Here is an 18,398-nt window from a genome sequence, read left to right on the forward strand (position 1 = left end):
ACTTCAAAATGCTCATAACCAAAAATATATAAGGAAAGGAGAAGGTTCTGTGTTTAACAACAACCTCAAACCATGTGAAATGCCGTATGCTATTTCCACTCGTGGAAAGGGCCACGTCGACTGAGTCCTGCGTCGAGTTCCCGGTTATGACTCTGTTTACCTACTTTTGCTTAAACTTGTTTGGCCATGACTCCCATTCTCCAAGCAGCATCTCTTTATATGAGCTCCAAGACCTCCTTTGGGAAATATTCTTCTACATGGATCTTGGACTTTCCTCCTGCAAAGAGATATCATGAGGACAAGGGGAGTGAACGAAGGCACCCACTGCTATCTTTCTAATCTCTCCTCAGTTTAGAGTCCTCACCTGCTCTGGTTTGCAAATGTCATGATAAAGAGGTGTCTTGAGCCACCTGACATCCTACATACTTGGTTTCTTTGACCCCACTTGCAATACCAAACAGTGCGTGGAGCCTGGCTCTTCCCCAGGCTGGCCTTGGGTCCTCAGTTGACCCACCTTCTTCTCCTCTGCAGTCTTCCATGGGTCCTTGTCCTTGGAAGGATGCTTTCCCCAGGGGACCCACCTCTCTTCTCCTCTCCTCAGCCCGCGTGTTGTTCGCCCTTCTCTTTCTGCCTCTCATTCCTACCGCTGGGTGTCGTTCTGGTTCCCAGGGTGACGGGCTGCTGTTTATCCCCTTGGGAAACTCTGTTTCTCCCTGTTGGTGCTGTGACAACATGAGCTGCTTGCTCTCCAAATCACAGCCCACTTAACTGAGCCCTCGTATCAGTTGAAATAGTTTTTGGAGGGTTGTACTTTTTTTTATAATAGTAATTTTTTTTTTTTAAATCACCTGCTTTGCTTTATTTGGTAAAAAGCATTGCTTTCCTCCTCATAGCTTCTCAAAGGGCAGACAGAGAACAATTCCAAGTGCGGGCTACAATCCAAGGGAATTGTGTACCACTGGGTGAAGTACTGAGTTCCCGAAGAGGGCTCGCCTTCATTCTGTGCTAAAATCCGCGAGGCTGGTGGGGTTAGGATCAAAGAAGGGGTTCTCGCAGAAGGCGTGGAGAGAGTGTTTCCTCTTCACATGCATTCTGCCGAAGGTGAAGTCAGTGTAGATACTGGGCATGCAGACCAGGCAGGAGGAAGAGGAGGTAGCTGTATTTACTGGACCGTGTGTAGCATTTGGGATTTGTGTGTTTCCCAGGGTGGAGACCTGCTTCGCTGCAGAGACTGGGGAAGGGAAAGTTGGAGGCCAGCAACAAGCCCTACCCAGCCAGAACACTGAAGGCATCTCGGGCAGGGTCTTTGGGTTTTGTTGGTGGTGTTGAGGCCCCTCCTAAATGATGCAGCACTTTTCTTGAAAGGTGGGAAATGGTTGCCATGATGAGAATCAGAGCACTTCAAAAGTGAGTCCATGCGTGCTGATGGGTTGAGAGGACCCATTTGTCTGAGCCTGGGACAGGGCCTGCGTTCAGGGTGGCCTGGACACCCTCACTCCCTTCCTGTGCTCTCCTGTGAGGCCGCTTGTGATCTGGTCACCTTCTGTGCTGAGTCCTTCCTCTGCACAACTTCTGGGGCGATCTGTCAAACCCACCATCCAAGATTCTTCAGTGCTGTTCTGCTGATCCATTGCTGCGTACCAAACCACTCCGAAACTTAGTAGCTGAAAATAACAGTTTATGATGATCTCATAACTCTCATGCTTCTGTGGGTTGCCTGGGCCCAGCTTGGGGGGTTTTGCCTGGGTCTCTCAGGTGTTCGCATTGAGAGGTTGGCTGGACCCATAGCTATCTGAAGACTCAATGGCCCAGATGCCCATGACAGCTCACACACGTGGCTGGCCTCTCAAAGCTGCTGTCAGCTCAGCTGGAGCTGTGGGCGGAAGCGACTGTGTGTGGCCTGTCCACACAGCCTTGGCTTCTCCCAGCATGCTCGTTGGCTTCCAAGAGGGGGTTCCTAAGAACTCAGGCAGAAGTCGCAGGGTCACTTCTGCCCCTCACTGGTGCCTGCTCAGATTCAGGGGGTAGATATTTGAGGGTCACACTCAGGAGAGCATGTGGGATAGAAAGATGGCTGAGTCCATCTTTGGAAGATGGTGTCTGCTTCCCATCACCTACCTCCAGCTGAAAGCTTCAGCATCTTAAGCAGAGCTGCAGGGGCTTTGAGGACCAGAGGGGGCAAACCAAAGACGTCTCCATCCGAAATGAAAATAGCTTTGTTGAGTTCAAATGGGGAAAAAAAACGTAGAGACTTAACATTTAGATTTCAAATTTGTTGGATCGAAAAATGACAAGGAGAAGTTTGGTGATGCTTTTCAGCTCCTGAAATCCTATCTTCTTGGCTTCTCTGAGAAGTTCGTGAAGCTTAGACAGTTTGGTGATTTTCATCCTTTCCGTGTGCTTGATGTGTTTAGAGAAAACAGTGTGCGCTCACATGCATGGCCTCATTTCACGTTGTCATCGTACTTGCACAGATGGGGAAACTGAGGCTCGGAGAAGCCTCCTGCTTTCTCAAGTTACTGGCAGAGCTGAGGCTGACATTGCTCCATCTGCACAGGACTCTGCTTGTGTGCCACACCCGACGCCTCCCTGCCACTCCTCTCTTCCTCTAGAAATACGAAGTAGGCTCTTTCATGCCTCTCTGCGTCTGCTCATGCTGTTCCTCCTCTCAGAAACTCTGTCCCTACAAACACATCTTCTTCCACTCCCGACTCACACTCAGCCTTCAGAGCACAGCCTCGGAGGCCAGCTTGGGCATGGGTCTCCTAACTGCACCCTCTCTGCAGCAGCAACTGAGTCCCTTTTTTCCCTCTTCCCATAGTAAAGTATTTCATGCTTGCCTCTCCCCTAGTTTAGAAACCCTCCAGGTCTTATCTCCTGCTGTAAATATGAATATTATCAGAGGTTAACTCATCCTTGAGAAACCGTTTCTGTTCCTCACCTTGTACTTGCAACCTGTAGTTCTAATATTCTGGCAGAATTCAGGCTGCCTGCTACTCTGGCAGAGAAGGTCTTCTACAAAAATAGATCACCCATAAACCACCGCTAAAACCGAGCCAGGGATTTGATATGAGTTCCAAAGTAGAAATTATTTTGTGTTAATGAGAAACCATGTTGCAAAGACTTGGGAGGAGCAGAAAGTTGGAACTTATCAGCCGTTCGATTTAAACCAGATCTGCTTCCAGCATTAGTGTAGGGAATTCATCGTAATACTAGTTACCATAAATAATTCTTAACTGGCATGTGTGTTGAATAGATGCATATCTCAAGTAAAAACATGAAAAAGGAGATGCTGTTTGTGTCACTTTTCTGGGGGGTCTGCACCCACCTGCTCCAGGTGGGACCTTGTTCTAATGTTGTGTCTGGATCAGGACTAGCAATGGAAAGGTTAGACCCTGGGCTTGGCACCGGCTCATGTGGCAGGCATTAACTGTCACGTCCAGTCAGATTATGCTTTTTCCATTCTGAATGTTACATCTTCTCTGACATTGTATGTCCACACCTTCATTCTCCCATGTGAACAGAGCCTCCCACAAGTAAATAAAGTTAACCGTAAGACCTGACTGGATTAAACAAAAGTGAAACAGGTTTCTTTTTAAGGCACCAGGAGAAGACCTGCAGAAATAGGAACACTGCCATCCCTGTGGCTTGACCTAGAGAATCAACCTGGGTTTCTTTCTGACCGTTACTAGAATGTTTCCTGAACACATACACAGACGTGGTATGCTTTTATTGCACAGCACCTCAGAGCATCTTAAAGCCAAGGTTTTAATTAATTAAAACACCTTGTGAGTCTTCAGTTGAGAGAAGGCAACGTGACCCAAATAGATTTAACCACAAACCCCTGCCCTTTGCTTTCCCCTCACAAAGCACTTTCCTAGAGTGATAGTGGAGTCTGTCTGTAACAGCACAGTGAAATGACTTGTGTGACAAACATAATGTGTACAAGGTCCACACAGCAATGGGGCTCAGAGCCTGGAGCTTTGGAGGCAAATACACTTGAGTTGGAGTTCATGTCTCAGTTACGCAGCTTACTTGCTCAGTGATTTGGGACAGTTTTCACAGAGCAACAAGAGCAAAACTCCGTCCCCCCAAAAATATCTCTCTGAAACTTGGTTTTCTTATTGGTCAGAAGAGATGACAATGATGTGTATGTCATAGAGTTGTGATTATTAACAAAGTAATAAGTGTGAAGAGCCTTGCATGTAATCCTGGTTCCAGTTTCCTCAGTGACTGCAGAGGCAGTAGTCAGATTAGACATATTAGTGAGTCAGACAGAGAAATTAGATGTCAGCTTGTTCTTTATGAAGCTCACTCCTTTTAGCCATGCGTTTCCTCTTTTTAATAAAATTGGCGATTATATTTGAATCCACTTTTTAATATAAAACTCATTAAAGGAAGAATGTGTCTCATTATCTTTGTATGCATCTGACCATGAGTAGTTAAGAAATGTGTATTACGTTTAGTGGAAAGTTTTTAATAGTAAAATTAATTTGGTGTCTGTATCTAATGCAACAGACTGCTCTGTCAGCTATTAAACGAGGGAGAATGTTAGTGCATTTCTGGGGGAAAAAAACTGGCGTATGATTGACTTTCAGTATGTGTGAGAGTTATGTTCTAGAAATTCACTGCACACACGAAATCATTGCTCCTAGGAGAAACCCAGGGTTAGGTTCTTGTGAGTCTCTGGTCCCATCATTTTTGTCATTTTTGCATAACCTTGTTTTATGTGTTTTTCTGTTTAAAGACCTCTTATTTAATACATGCGTGTGTGACTCATTAACATTGAACTCATGGCCAACAGCACATTATGCATGGCTGAATGAAGCTTATCGTACACACATAGTCTCTCCCTGAGTCACATCACAGCTTTGTTGTGCTTAGAAACACTAGACAGCACCACAGTACTCTACTTGAGGGTCATTGTGTATGGTGAAATTACCAATAAAAAAACGTGACACTAAATGGGCCGTGGAAAGCAGACTTGTTTATGGTGTGAGAGCTGAGACAAGAAAGTAGCTATTTGACTCCAGCTGTGCATGTGTGCAGCAGCCTCTCCAGTTTTCCACGATCGGTGCGTGTCCACAAGTGACTGTCAAAGTGCTGTAAGTATTGACTTGGAGGTTACAAATAAGTTTCAGGCCTGCTACAGTGACTCATGCCCGTAATTCCAGCACTTTGGGTGTCTCAGGCGGGAGGACTCCTTGAGCCCAAGAGTTCGAGACAAGCCTAGGCAACAGAGCGAGACTCTATCTCTACAAAATATGTAGAAAATTAGCTGGATGTGGTGATATACTCCTGTAGTTCCAGCTGCTCGGGAGGCCGAGATGGGAGGTTTGCTTGAGCTCGGGAGGTTGAGGCTGCAGTGAGCTGTGATTGTACCACCACACTCTAGCCTTGGTGGCAGAGTGAGACCCTGTCTCAAGAGAAAAAAAAAATTAGTAATTAGGTGAATTCACAAATGCAAATCCATGAATAACAAGGATCACTTGTACTGCTTTATCAAAATTAAATGTCATAGCATACCAAGAATTTCTGTTTTCCAGTAAAGAGCTACCTTCCCCCATCCATTAAATGGCCCTAGCAGTATTAATGGTAATTAACTAATAATGCAGCCATCTGTATTGGTGTTAATTACTGACTGGCCTCAGTGCACTGGCATAAGGAGGGGGCAGAAGGGACAAGAGCCCCCAGCGTGGCTGCGGCGGTGGCTTTGCTGCTTTGTGTGTGGTCGCTTTGCTCCATGGTCTGTCTGAGCTCACCCTTGAAGCTGGATCACAGTATTCCTCTGGGGGCACACGATTTAGGAATCCTCACCAGAAAAGTAAGCACAGAAGCCGTGTTTTCAAGTTGTTGCTGTCTTTAGGGAGGCGGAGGATGGGTGAGGAGGAACTGTCCCCTAAAGGAGTCCCGATCCGTGGTGGAAAGCAGGTCCAGGCCCCGCTGCCCAGGAGGGAAGGGATTTACAGCAATTTACCAACAGTCCAACTCAAATTAGACCTCACAAAGCAAATTACTGTGATGAGGGAAGAGTTTCTCTGGCGTCTGCTGGCTGAAGTCACAGTTTACTGGCCGCCAGATGAGACTCTGCTGTGGAAATGCTCTACAGGCTTACCCCGTGCACACAAAAGCCACCGGGGGGACCTGGCTGCTGGCACCTTGGCTGGGCTTGTGACTCTGAGCTCCCAAGGCCAGGCCAACCTGCATTCACACGGAACTATTCCCACCCACCAGCCCTTATCCCCCTCCTCACCAGCCAGCACATCTGGTATGGGGCCCCTGCAGTGTGAGTGAGGGATCCACTGTCAGGGGGGAGTAAGCTCCCCAGGTTTCACAGTGAACTAAGGCGCCGGCCTTCATCCTGCCCGCAGGGCTAACCTGCCTCTACTTATCATCTTCCCATTAAAATGGAGAAACTGCCAATATAGAACATTTGGAGGTGAAAACACACGTGGAAGAGTCATTGTATCCAGGCTTGCACTGAAATTCTTTGTAGCTCTCCTGCCAGGAGGTTTTTCTTCTACTTTCTTTCTTTTTTTTTTTGCTAGACGGAGTCTTGCTCTCTCACCCAGGCTGGAGTACAGTGGCTTGATCTCGGCTCACTGCAACCTCCACCTCCCAGGTTCAAGCAATTCTCCTGCCTCAGCCTCCCAAGTAGCTGGAATTACAGGCATGTGCTGCCACACCCAACTAATTTTTGTATTTTTAGTGGAAACAGGGTTTCACCATGTTGCCCAGTCTGATCTCAAACTCCTGACCTCATGATCCACCTACCTCGCCCTCCCAAAGTGGTTTTTCTCTCTCTCTCCCTGTCTCTCTTTCTCTCTCTTTTGGCTTTTTAGTTTTGCATTTTAAAGCACCATGACTGAAACTGCTGAGTCTGCCTCGAGTTGTAAGTCCCTGAGACAAGTTGCTATGGCCATGCATAAGGTATGAACGGGCCCAGGCTCTGGAACTATCAGCCGCTGGTTGGTTGGCTGGGCTGGGCTGGGCTGGGCTTCCCTATCCTGGGTCCTTTTGAATCCACTTAGTTGGGCACAATAACATCTTTGTAAGGAAGAGGCTGGAGTGTAAAGGAAGCAGCTTGACTGGGTTTTGAATCCAGGCTGTTTTCCCTCTCTCTCCTTATGCGCCATCTCTGCCACCCTCCACCCCACAACAGAGGGAAGGTCTTTACTCCTCAGAGAAATTGGATTTTGATTGTAATAAAGTCATTACATAACTGCTTAAGGTACGCAGTTTACAGGCAGTCGGGGCCGGCATTCCAGTGTAATTTATTCTTCAGCTCCTCAGCTATCTTGCTGCAGGGGGAATGCGGGTATTAACAACCTGTCATGCAAAAAATTCGACCCGGCTATAAAGATAATCCTTCTTTCTGCGTTTCTTCTTCGCTGGTCTCCTAGTGCTAAAGTAAATGACTAACGTTTTAAAGTATCCATTCTTTAACATCAAAATATTAGCCTTAATTTGCTTTTCTCTCTCACTGTTGTCTTCATGTGAGGATAAAGCCAGCTAAAAATACCTGTGATGATTCTTTAGATAGCAATTCTCCGGCAGGTGCCAAGAAACACACAGATCCTGCGATGGGTGGAGCGACCCTTCCTTAGGGACTAGGAAAGAAAGAAGGGACCCGTATAGGTACAGGAGGATCTTTCCATTGTGTTCCACTGACTGTCCCGGGGCCTGTGCCCTCTCACCATCTCACCCACTGACTGCCTACTCCTTATTATTATTCTGAGTCAAATTCTGTTATTGTAGTCTTTAAATATACAAGAAAGGGGAACTGGTTATTTGCTACGGCATTTAGAAAGAAGTAGAAAACCCATCAAACTGACTTGAGCCATAAAAGGAATTTATTGGCTTATGTCGCTGAAACATCACAGGCAGATGGTTTCGGGCCAGAGCTGATCCAGCGACTCGATGGTGTCACTGCAGACCTGGTTTCTTTCCTTTTACTGGCTCTACCTTTGCAGTGGTTGTCTTCAAACCAAGAGTGGCTCTCCTCGTGGTCCCAAAATAGTTGGCAGTGGCTTTGGGGGAATCTATCATACTCAAGAGAAGAGTCTCAGAAAGCCTTTGTCTCTGCATCCTCTGGAAGGGCTTACTTAGGTCACGTGCGTATCATTGTGTCCACGAGAATGGAATGGATTGATTGGCTCAGCCTAGGTCACATGATCCATATTTACCCTTGGGGGTGGAATCAGCTTTTCCAGAACCATAAAGATCCCTGGGTAGAGATACCTCGAGAACGGAGGAGAGGGGATAAGTGACCAACAAATGTTTAGTACATATGACTTATTAGTTGCTTAATTGTGAACAAAATAATAGACCTTTCTCTGTTTTGTGTATTTCAGTTGGTGCTAGAAATATGTTGTTGAAGGTAGAGCTTAATATATATATATATATTTATAATTTTTTTTATTTTTCCCAATTCCCTGGTCTCAATCCCTTGTTTCCCGGGGCCAGAGACCAGACGTGCAGGAAAGGGCCGTGCTGGAAGTGAGGTTAGATCACAGAGTTCCTAGATGCTGTTCCAGGACCTGAAGTGAAAGGGAAGGAGGAGCGGACAGAAATGGAGACATTATCACCCTTTCAATAAAGTGTACTTTAAGAGTTTGTATCCTGACCGGGCATGGTGGCTCACGCCTGTAATCCCAGCACTTTGGGAGGCTGAAGCGGGTAGATCACCTCAGGTCGGGAGTTCGAGACCAGCCTGACCAACATGGAGAAACCCCCGTCTCTACTAAAAATACAAAAATTAGCTGGGTTGGTGGTGTGTGCCTGTAATCCTAGCTACTTCGGAGGCTGAGGCAGGAGAATCTCTTGAGCCTAGGTGGGCGGAGTTTGCGGTGAACTGAGATCGTGCCACTGCACTCAGTCTGGGTGAGAAAGTGAGACACTCTCAAAAAAAAAAAAAAAAAAGTTTGTATTCCTTGCAGCATCTTTTTTTTTTTTTTTTTTTTTTTTTTTTTTTTTTTGAGACGGAGTTTCGCTCTTGTTACCCAGGCTGGAGTGTGCAATGGCTCGATCTCGGCTCACCGCAAACTCCGCCTCCTGGGTTCAGGCAATTCTCCTGCCTCAGCCTCCTGAGTAGCTGGGATTACAGGCACGCGCCACCATGCCCAGCTAATTTTTTGTATTTTTAGTAGAGACAGGGTTTCACCATGTTGACCAGGACGGTCTCGATCTCTTGACCTCGTGATCCACCGGCCTCGGCCTCCCAAAGTGCTCAAAATGCTGGGATTACAGGCTTGAGCCACCGCACCCGGCCTCTGCAGCATGGTTTTTAAAGACACAGGCTTAGTGAAACTGAATGATGATAAGAAACCTCCCTACCTAATTTGTACTTTTTCACAATTTGGACTTTCCTATTCACGGTTCCCTTGTCCCCCTCTGCGCCATGCCACGTCCTCACTCAGATCCTGTTTGTTTTTGTTGTTTGTTTGTTTTGTGAACGGTAAAGAATCCCCCATCTTCTTTTCAGCGGACAGTTTGCGGTTGTGAAGAAATGCCGTGAGAAAAGCACCGGCCTCCAGTATGCCGCCAAATTCATCAAGAAAAGGAGGACCAAGTCCAGCCGGCGGGGCGTGAGCCGCGAGGACATCGAGCGGGAGGTCAGCATCCTGAAGGAGATCCAGCACCCCAATGTCATCACCCTGCACGAAGTCTACGAGAACAAGACGGACGTCATCCTGATCCTGGAACTGTGAGTGCCGCCTGCGCTGGGCTGGGGAGCGGGCGTGGCGGGCATCAGCCGCAGCTTCCTTCCAGCTGGACCGCGCTTCGGCGCGCCCGAGAGGGGCATCGGGAATTGGTTCTGTTGTACGGGGTGTGTGAGAACACGGTGCTGCCTGACCTGAGACCCAGCTGCGGAGATCCAGAGCCAACTCTAAAGAGCAGCTGCCATCACTGTGGTTTCACCCTGTTTGCAAAAGGCTCTCCCTGTCTTGGGGTTCACCACTTTCTGGGGTTTTCCTGTTCAGCGTCAAACCGATGTCCTTCTCCCCTCTCACTCTCTTCCTGTCCTCTTTCCGTTTTTCTGCTTTTCTTCCTCTGTTCTCTTCCTCTCTTCCTTTTTCCTCTATCTTAAACGCACGAACCCCATTTTTAACTGTTGAATCCATCAACACTGATTATATGAATGGTTAGAATTGAGCCAGAATCCCTCAGATAAGACTTGTTTTTAAAGCGAGTTGCTGATTTTCTCAGGCAAGCTGTGCCCATCGGATGTTGTTACGGGAAACCGATTCTGGCATGTTATTCTGGTGTTTCTGGTCTCCCTCTCCCACCCCTCCCGTCCCTAGCTTCCTGCCTGCTGTGCTGAGTGGGCCCCACTCCCTGTGGCTGAGTCCAGCAGCACATGCTGGCAGGAGAGGAGAGGAAGCCAGCCCAGGGCACACATCTGCTCTGTCGCTGGGCTTTGGGGATGGAGGTGAGATGTGAGTGCCTTGAGGAGGGACAGATGGAACAAAAGATTTGAGGACAAACTAGTCCTTGGTGGCTCTTAGTGATGACAGGCTCCATCCATTTCCTGGAAGTCTCTTGAATTCAGATTTGCCCTTTCGCCCATCTAACAATTTCCTTCTTTGGCATCCAACTGCCCCCTCTTTACAGATGTCTCAGGGGTAAGAAAGGAGAAGGAAATGAGGTAGGAGAAGGTTAGCAAAACTGCCAGGCTGGCTCCCAGGTGCCACCCTGCAGGCACCTTGGCTTTGCAGTCCCCACAGCATCTTGTCTCACCACTGGGATTTGGGCACATTTCTCTGTGGGTCTCGGCCACAAATTTCTTAACTATCAAATGGGGTTAATAATACCTCAGAAGGTTATTGGGGAGAGAAAGGAGAGAAGAATGTTTAAATGCCTAGCACTGTGCTGGCTTGTAGATGAGAGTAATACGTTCCCTCCCTCCCTCTCTCTTCTTCCTTCCTTCCTCTTTTCCTCCCTTCCCCTTCCTTCCTTCCCTCCCTCCTTCCTTGTTCTTTCCCTCCCTCTCTCCATCCTTCTCTCCTTCCCTCCCTCCCTCCCTTCTTCCTTTCCTCTCTTCCCCTTTCTTCCCCTCCTTCCTTCATCTCCTCTCTCCTCCCTCCCTCCCTCCCTCCTTCCCTCCTTCCTCCCTTCCCCTCCCTCCCTTCCTTCCTTCCTTCCATCCTTCCATCCTTCCTCCTCCCCCTTCTTCCTTCATTTCTTCTTCCCTCCCTTTTGTCCTTCCCTCCCTTCCTCTCTCCTTCCTCCTTCCCTCCCTCCCTCCAAATCAGCAGTTCTCAGTCTTGGCACCAGAAACATTTGGGGCTGAATCATTCATCCTTCAGGCTGTCCTATGCATTGTAGAATGTGTAGCAGCATCTCTGGCTTCTACCTACTGGATGCCGGTACACTCTTCCCCCATGTTGTAACAACTAAAAATATCCCCAGACATTGGCACATGTACCCTGGGGGCAAAGCCTCCTGCTTCCTGCCATACTTCCCCACCCTCACAACTGAGAACTGTGGCTTTAAAGGAAGAGCAGAGGGCCAGGAGATTAAGGATCTGCTTAGGGTACACAGCGGAAAAGGGACAAATCATGGTGTAATCCTCCCTGAGGCTTTATGTGGCTTCTGGGAGGCAGCAGCCTTGAGTGAAGAATGGGGACTGTGGAACCAGACAGAACTGGGATCAAAATCCAGGGCAAATCCTTTCTTGTTTTTAAGCCTACATTTCCTGTCTTAAGACAGTGAATACAAAGTGTCTGCAAAAAGAAACATAACAAATCACAACTATTTTGCCTCTTCAAATAATTCCCAGGTTGCGTCCAGTGACTCAAGAATGCCACTTATCCTCATTTCTTACTAAAATATTTGAGCAATGCCTATAAGTCACTGCCCCCCTTGTGCCTGTCTGCGTGTATATATTGTTCATTCAACTTCTGTTGCCTGACTGAGTTCACAGATAGTTCTCATTTGCTGCATGTACCCTGTGCCTGAATTGGGCGGCATACGGTTATTTTTTTTTACCATTTGATTGTTTAAAAATTTTATTTCTCATACAGCACATAGGGCATTGGAGGAGGATGGTATCATGCTATGAAAGTTAACACATGTAAATCATGTAACCAGCACTCTAACCAGGACTCAGAACAGTTCCCATGCCCCTAAATACTCCAGTACCCTTGTATTAATACTACCCCTTCATGCCTGCCCTCTACTGCCTAACTCCTGGCAAGCCCTGAGCTGACCTTCCTCACTGTTTGTGTTAGTCCATTCTCACGCTGTTATAAAGGCAGACCTGAGACTGGGTAATTTGTGAAGAAGAGAGTTTTGACTCATGGTTCTGCAACAGGAAGCATGGCTGGGGAGGCCTGAGGAAACTTACAGTGATGGCAGAAGGTCAAGGGGAAGCGAGCACCATCCTCACATGGCTGACAGGAGGAAGAGAGAGAGAAGGGCGAGGTGCTACACACTTGCAGACAACCAGATCTCCTGAGAACTCTATCAGGAGATCAGCAAGTGGGAAGTCCACCCCCGTGATTCATTCACCTCCCACCAGGCCCCTCTTCCAGTATCGGGATTTATAATCCGACATGAGATTTGGGTGAGGACACAGAGCCAAACCATATCACTATTGTTTTGTCGTTTGGAAGTGTCCAGTGAATAGAATCATATAGTATACAACTGTTTGAGACTAGTTTCTTTCACTCAGCAGAATGCATTGGAGATTTGTGCATGAAGAGAGAGTCCATTTTGATTACTGAGCAGTATTTCACTGTAAGAATTTTTTATAATCCATTCACCCATTTGGCTTGTTTCTAGTATTTGGTAATTATGAGTACAACTGCTGCAAACCTTCACGTACAGACTTGCATATGAGCATAGGTTTGCATTTCTTTTGAGGAAATACCTAGAGATCTTGGGATTGCTGGATTGTGTAGTAAATGTATGTCCAACTTTATGAGAAACTGCCAAACTGTCTTCTAAAGTGAGCATGTCATTATACAGTCCCTGCAGGAATGGATGAGAATTCCAGTTGCTCCATCAGCACGGGGCCCTGTACTGTTTTTCAACTGTAGGCTTTCTGATAGGTGGATCTTGGCCTACAGCTTTACACTGTTAAGTACGTGAAGACCCTGCATGAAAGCTGAGTGAGCTCACCAGGAACAGCTTTTAGATGGAGTGAGCTGGAGGGCTCCTAGGAGCCGGCCACTTCTTCACAGGGCTAGGCAGGTCCCTGGTTATTTGTTCTTCACAAATTCTAGCATCCCCTGGGAGCTGACTGTTCTTGCCTCTTCACCGCTCAGGCGTCTGAGGGGTTGTGATGGTTACTTTGATGTGTTCACTTGACTGGACCATGAGGAACCCAGATATTTGGTCAGACATATTCCGGGCATGTCTGTGAGGATGTTTTGGGGTGAGATTAGCATTTGAATCTGTAGACGGAATGCAGCAGAACACACCCCCCAATGGTGGTGGCTCCATCGAATCAGTGGGAGGCCCGAATGGAACAAAAAGACTCACCCTGAGTACAAGACCATTTTTCCTGCCTAACGCAACTTTGAACTGGGACACCAGCTTTTCCTTGCCTTTGGACTTACACGGAAGCATCAGCTTTTCCTGGGTCTTGAGCCTGCTGGCTTAGGCTGGAACTATACCATCAGCTCTACTGAGTCGCCAGCTTGCTGACTCACTGTGCAGATTTGGGGACCTGCCAGCTTCCATAATAATGTAAGCAAATTCCTATATATGCACCTGATGTGCAGGATGCAGATGCACGCTAGGATGCATGTTTCTCTGGAGAACCCTGAAAATACAGCGGCACTAAGTACCAAGAGCAGAAAGGGCGCCCTTACGATTATCTTGGAAGCCTGTCCCATTTTTTATATATTTACATTCCCTTGAAGAGGTGTGCTGTAATTTTTCTTCTTTTTGCCATACTTTTTTTGGAGGTTATGTTTTGTCATTTTTAATAGACTATGGAAAAGATTAGATCCGTCCAGGAGAAACAGTCATCTTTGCCTTTGAGAAAATTATCATCCTAAATTCTAGTATCTTTAATGGAAGCTTTAGTCATCAGTGACAGATTCCATCTCAACTTTTCTTTCTTAAGAATGCTAAAGTACAATGGTGGTTAAGGAGAGAAGAAAGGTGAACAACTTGTCAGAAATAACCCCATGAGGTAACAGTGGCTGTTTGTCTGAATCCTCTGGCTCAGTAATTTTTGAGTGGATGTAGTTTTTGGATTTACCGCTTTGATATTAACCTCATGGCAAGGTGAACTTCCTCTGAGGCTTGCTGATGAAGCAGGTCCCCTTGCTGAAGCCTGTGCCTCTCTCTACCTTTAGGTATGTGAGTTCTCTCCTCCAGACTCCAGGCCCATCCTTTACACTGAAATAAACATCCCAAACTACCCCTCCACTTGGTATTTCACGAGCCACTGCCACTGACCCAAAAAGGTATCTTGTCTGACCTTTGTACGGAAACTATTTGGGATCTGCGTTAAAGGCAGTTGTCAAATCCCAGCCCAGGACCTACCCTTTAACATTTTCGCAAGCCTGAAAGTAGCTTTAAAGTCATGAGTTTCTCTCCCACTTGCTCCACTGGAGAATCATTTCTCAGAGGATCTATCATTGCAGCTCAGCACAGCATACACCTGAAGGAGGCACATGTGGTATCTTAAAATCACGATTTCAGATTTCATGTCCTCCACGTCCCATTGTTCTCTAATGAGGTCGTGCTGATACCAAAATTTCTTCTTACTGTGTTACAGCTCACCCACACGTCGTCACACAGGCAAGCCACTACAAAACTTACATCTTCAGTGCTTGAATTGTTTCATAACTTGCCTTGTTATCTGGTGAAGAGCGAAGCCAAACTCACAGAACTTAAAGTCAGTGCTGTTTCTAAAATGCGTGGCCTTGTTCATCAGCAGCCCTGCCTTCTAGCTTTCCCTTCCTCAACTTGCTGCTCAGAAACAGTGTAGTATTTTGGTCTGTGGATAGTTACGCATTTTTCTGCCTAGCTCTTGTCTACCCGGCCATTGTTCAACGCCAAGTGCCCTTAGGGGCTAGGCATACAATATAAATGAGCATGGTTGGCCTCCATGAAGCCTCAGTGCCAGGGACGCAGCCGGGGATGGTGGAGACTGAATGTGGCTAACTGGAGCCCTGAGGCCACACCCCAAAGGGACAGCCACCAGTCAGTCAATTGTCGCTGTGTGCAATTTTGGATTCCGTGTTGTCAGCTCTTCCAGTTTTTTCAGGAAGTCTGCAATCTAGATTTTTAATCTTGGCATCATATTCATCATATTCATGAACAGACAAAATAAAACATCTGAAGATTGCGTGTCCTGCACAGACTTCCGTATTCTAGACTGTTTTATGTAAGCAGTAAGTTGATTGCTACTGTAGGAGACGTGACATGAGACAGACTGCCTCGAAGGGTTCGTGATTCTATGGGAAGGGCAAGATGCACACTTAGCGTTATGAAGTGATTTTTTTTTTTTAATGTACATTTTAACTGAAAACAGGGCTCTTAAACTTTAGCATGCATCAGAATTACCTGAAGGGGTTTTTTGACTATTCAGCAAGCTTCCAGAGTTTTGTGTTCAGTGGGTTTGGAGTGGGACCTAGGCATTCAGATTTTTATTTAATTTTATTTTTTGTAGAGATAAAAATGTTATGTTACCCAGGCTGGCCTCAAGCTCCTGCATTCAAGGGATTCTCCTGCCTCAGCCTCCTGAGTAGCTGGGACTGGGGCGTGAGCCACTGGGCCCAGCTCAGAATTGACTTTTCATTTTTTTCTTGAGACAGGGTCTCATTCTGTCACCCAGGCTGGAATGCAGTGGCTCAGTCATAGCTCACTGCAGCCTTGAACTCCGGGGCTTGAGTGATTCTCCCACCTCTGCCTCCTGAGTAGCTGGGAATTGCAGGTGTGTGCCATCACATTCAGCTGTTTTTTATTTCTTGTAACGTCAGACTATCTCTTTGTTGCCCAAGCTGGTCTTGAACTCCTGGGCTTATGCAATCCTCTCACCTTGTCCTCCCAAATTGCTGGGATTACAAGTGTGAGCCACAGCGACCAGCCAGAATTTCCATTTTTTTTTTTTTTTTTTTTTTCCTAACCTCAAAAGCCAGAATTTCCATTTTTAACAGATTCCCAGGTGATGCTAATGCTGCTGGCCTGGGGTTCATCTTTTGAGACGCTGTGCTCCCAGAAAAGGATATGTTGAAGTGCTGTGTCCCTGTCTTAGTTCATTCTGGGTTGCAATAACAGAATACCACAGATTAGGATTGGGTACTTTATAGAGAAAATAAGTTTATATCTATGGTGCTGGAGACAGGAAGTCCAGTCTGCTGCATCTGATGTCGGCCTTCCTACTGTGTCATAACATGGCAGAAGACATCACGTGGCAAGAGATGGCAAGAGCCCACTCCCAGGAGCCCTTTTTTTAAGGCGCTAAACCCACCCATGAAGGTGGAGGAGCTCTTATGGCATAATTGCTTCTTTTTTTTTTTGAGACGGAGTTTCGCTCTTGTTACCCCGACTGGAGTGCAATGACACAATCTCAGCTCACCACAACCTCCGCCTCCTGGGTTCAGGCAATTCTCCTGCCTCAGCCTCCTGAGTAGCTGGGATTACAGGCACACGCCACCATGCCCCGCTAATTTTTTGTATTTTTAGTAGAGACGGGGGTTCACCATGTTGACCATGATGGTCTCGATCTCTTGACCTCGTGATCCACCCGCCTTGGCCTCCCAAAGTGCTGGGATTACAGGCGTGAGCCACTGCGCCCAGCCCATAATTGCTCCTTAAAGGCCCCACCTCTCAACACTGTTGTAATGGCAATTAAATCTCAACTTGGGTTTTGGAGAGGACCAGCATTCAAACAATAGCACCCCAGTATCTCAGAACATGACCTTTTGGGAAATGAGATCATTTTAGATATAATTAGTTAAGATGAGGTCGTCTGTTAAGTAGCATGGAGAACCTAATCTGATAGGACTGGTGTCCTTATAAGAAGGCCATGTGGAGACAGAGGAGTGGAGTGAAGCATCTACAAGCCAAGGAACCTGCCAGAAACCAGGAGAGAGGCGTGGAGCAGATTCACCCTCACATTCTTTGGAAGGAATCAGCTCTGCCAACGTACCGCGTTTGCACTGCCGGCCCCCAGAACTATGCGATGACAATGTTGTTTTAAACCATCCCCTTTGTGGTCCTTGGTTAGGTCAGCCTTAGGAAACTAACACAGAGGTGCCAGTTAACAGAAACTAGATTTCCTGGACTGGGTACCTACTCACATGTTCATCTAAATTTCTATAAGCCATTTAGAAACAAAATGAAACATTACATAATGCCTACTTATGGTCATGCCATCAGGTAAGTGCAAAATTATGCAATATGTACATCTTACTCCCTTCAGATAGCCTGAGCAGAGATGGGGGTTCGGAGTCTAACGTAATAAAGAAATAGACATCACCAGGTTCTGGTCTGCTTCAGGACGGTCACCTGAGTAGCTCTCGATCACATGTCTGAAAGGTTATCATGTTAAGAATTATAAAGTAAGAGTGCTACGATGGCCAAGTAAGTATTGGCATAGTGGCTTGTTCCAGAGAAATCAAGCCAGTTTGGTTCTCCAGTCCTAAATTTTCCCCCTTACTCTGTTTTCGTTTTGAAGCACATCTTTAAAACAGAGTAACCCCATTTAGCTTTCTCTCTTTTTCTTTGTGACAGGAAATTCCATTTAATTAGTGCAGTCTGCTGTGGTTGTAGCCAAGTGTAGGGCGTGGAATGCTGCATTTGTAATATTTAAAAAGGTAAATTTCACTTACGTTTTTAATCATGGTAAAACAACGTAAAATTTAACCATCTTAACCATTTTTAAGTGCACAGTGCAGCAGTGTTAATTGCACCCATATTGTGCAACAGATTTCTAGAACCTTTTCATCGTGCAAAACTGAAACACTGTGCCTGTTAGACAACTCTTCTTTTTAGCTCTCTTTGTTACTTTGGCTGAGTTAATAATTTCTGGAATTCAGTTTGCCTATCACAAACAACGGCTAAGTTGTATTCAAACATTTGTGCAATATTAGGTTGCCTTATGTAGGATCATGGTTCAGTTGGTTCACTCTCTCTTTCATAACCAAACTGAGATGCAAAATAATCAGAATACAAATACAATTTTGTTTTTCATTGTATATCAGGATGGTGCATGCGTGTAGATGAACACACGCAGCCTTGGTCACCAAGATCAGAATCACAAGAGCCTTTCAAGAAAGACATGCAGTGATTAAAGTGATAGTTTCAAAGGATCTTAAAAGTGGCAAAGGTTGTACAGAGCTGAATGTGGGTGTCGGGACTTGGAGAAACGGATAAGTGGGGGGTGTGGCACAGAGCCTTCAGCCTCCCAGTCTCTGCTTCTCTCTGGGTGC

The 18,398-nt window shown here is 46.5% G+C and overlaps 1 protein-coding gene across 4 annotated transcripts in view; it reads left to right on the forward strand.

Annotated features, from left to right (window-relative positions):
- The window catches only part of DAPK1 (death associated protein kinase 1), a 209,765-nt gene that overhangs the window by 97,904 nt on the left and 93,463 nt on the right, over positions 1–18,398 (forward strand). For all 4 annotated transcript variants that reach the window (XM_039474785.2, XM_039474784.2, XM_003941136.4 and 1 more), the window contains exon 3: positions 9,485–9,706. In XM_039474785.2, coding sequence (XP_039330719.1) covers positions 9,485–9,706 — 222 coding nt within the window. The remainder of the gene's footprint in view (positions 1–9,484; positions 9,707–18,398) is intronic.

Source organism: Saimiri boliviensis, chromosome 2, assembly GCF_048565385.1.
Source record: "Saimiri boliviensis isolate mSaiBol1 chromosome 2, mSaiBol1.pri, whole genome shotgun sequence".
NCBI classification, from domain to species: Eukaryota; Metazoa; Chordata; class Mammalia; order Primates; family Cebidae; genus Saimiri; species Saimiri boliviensis.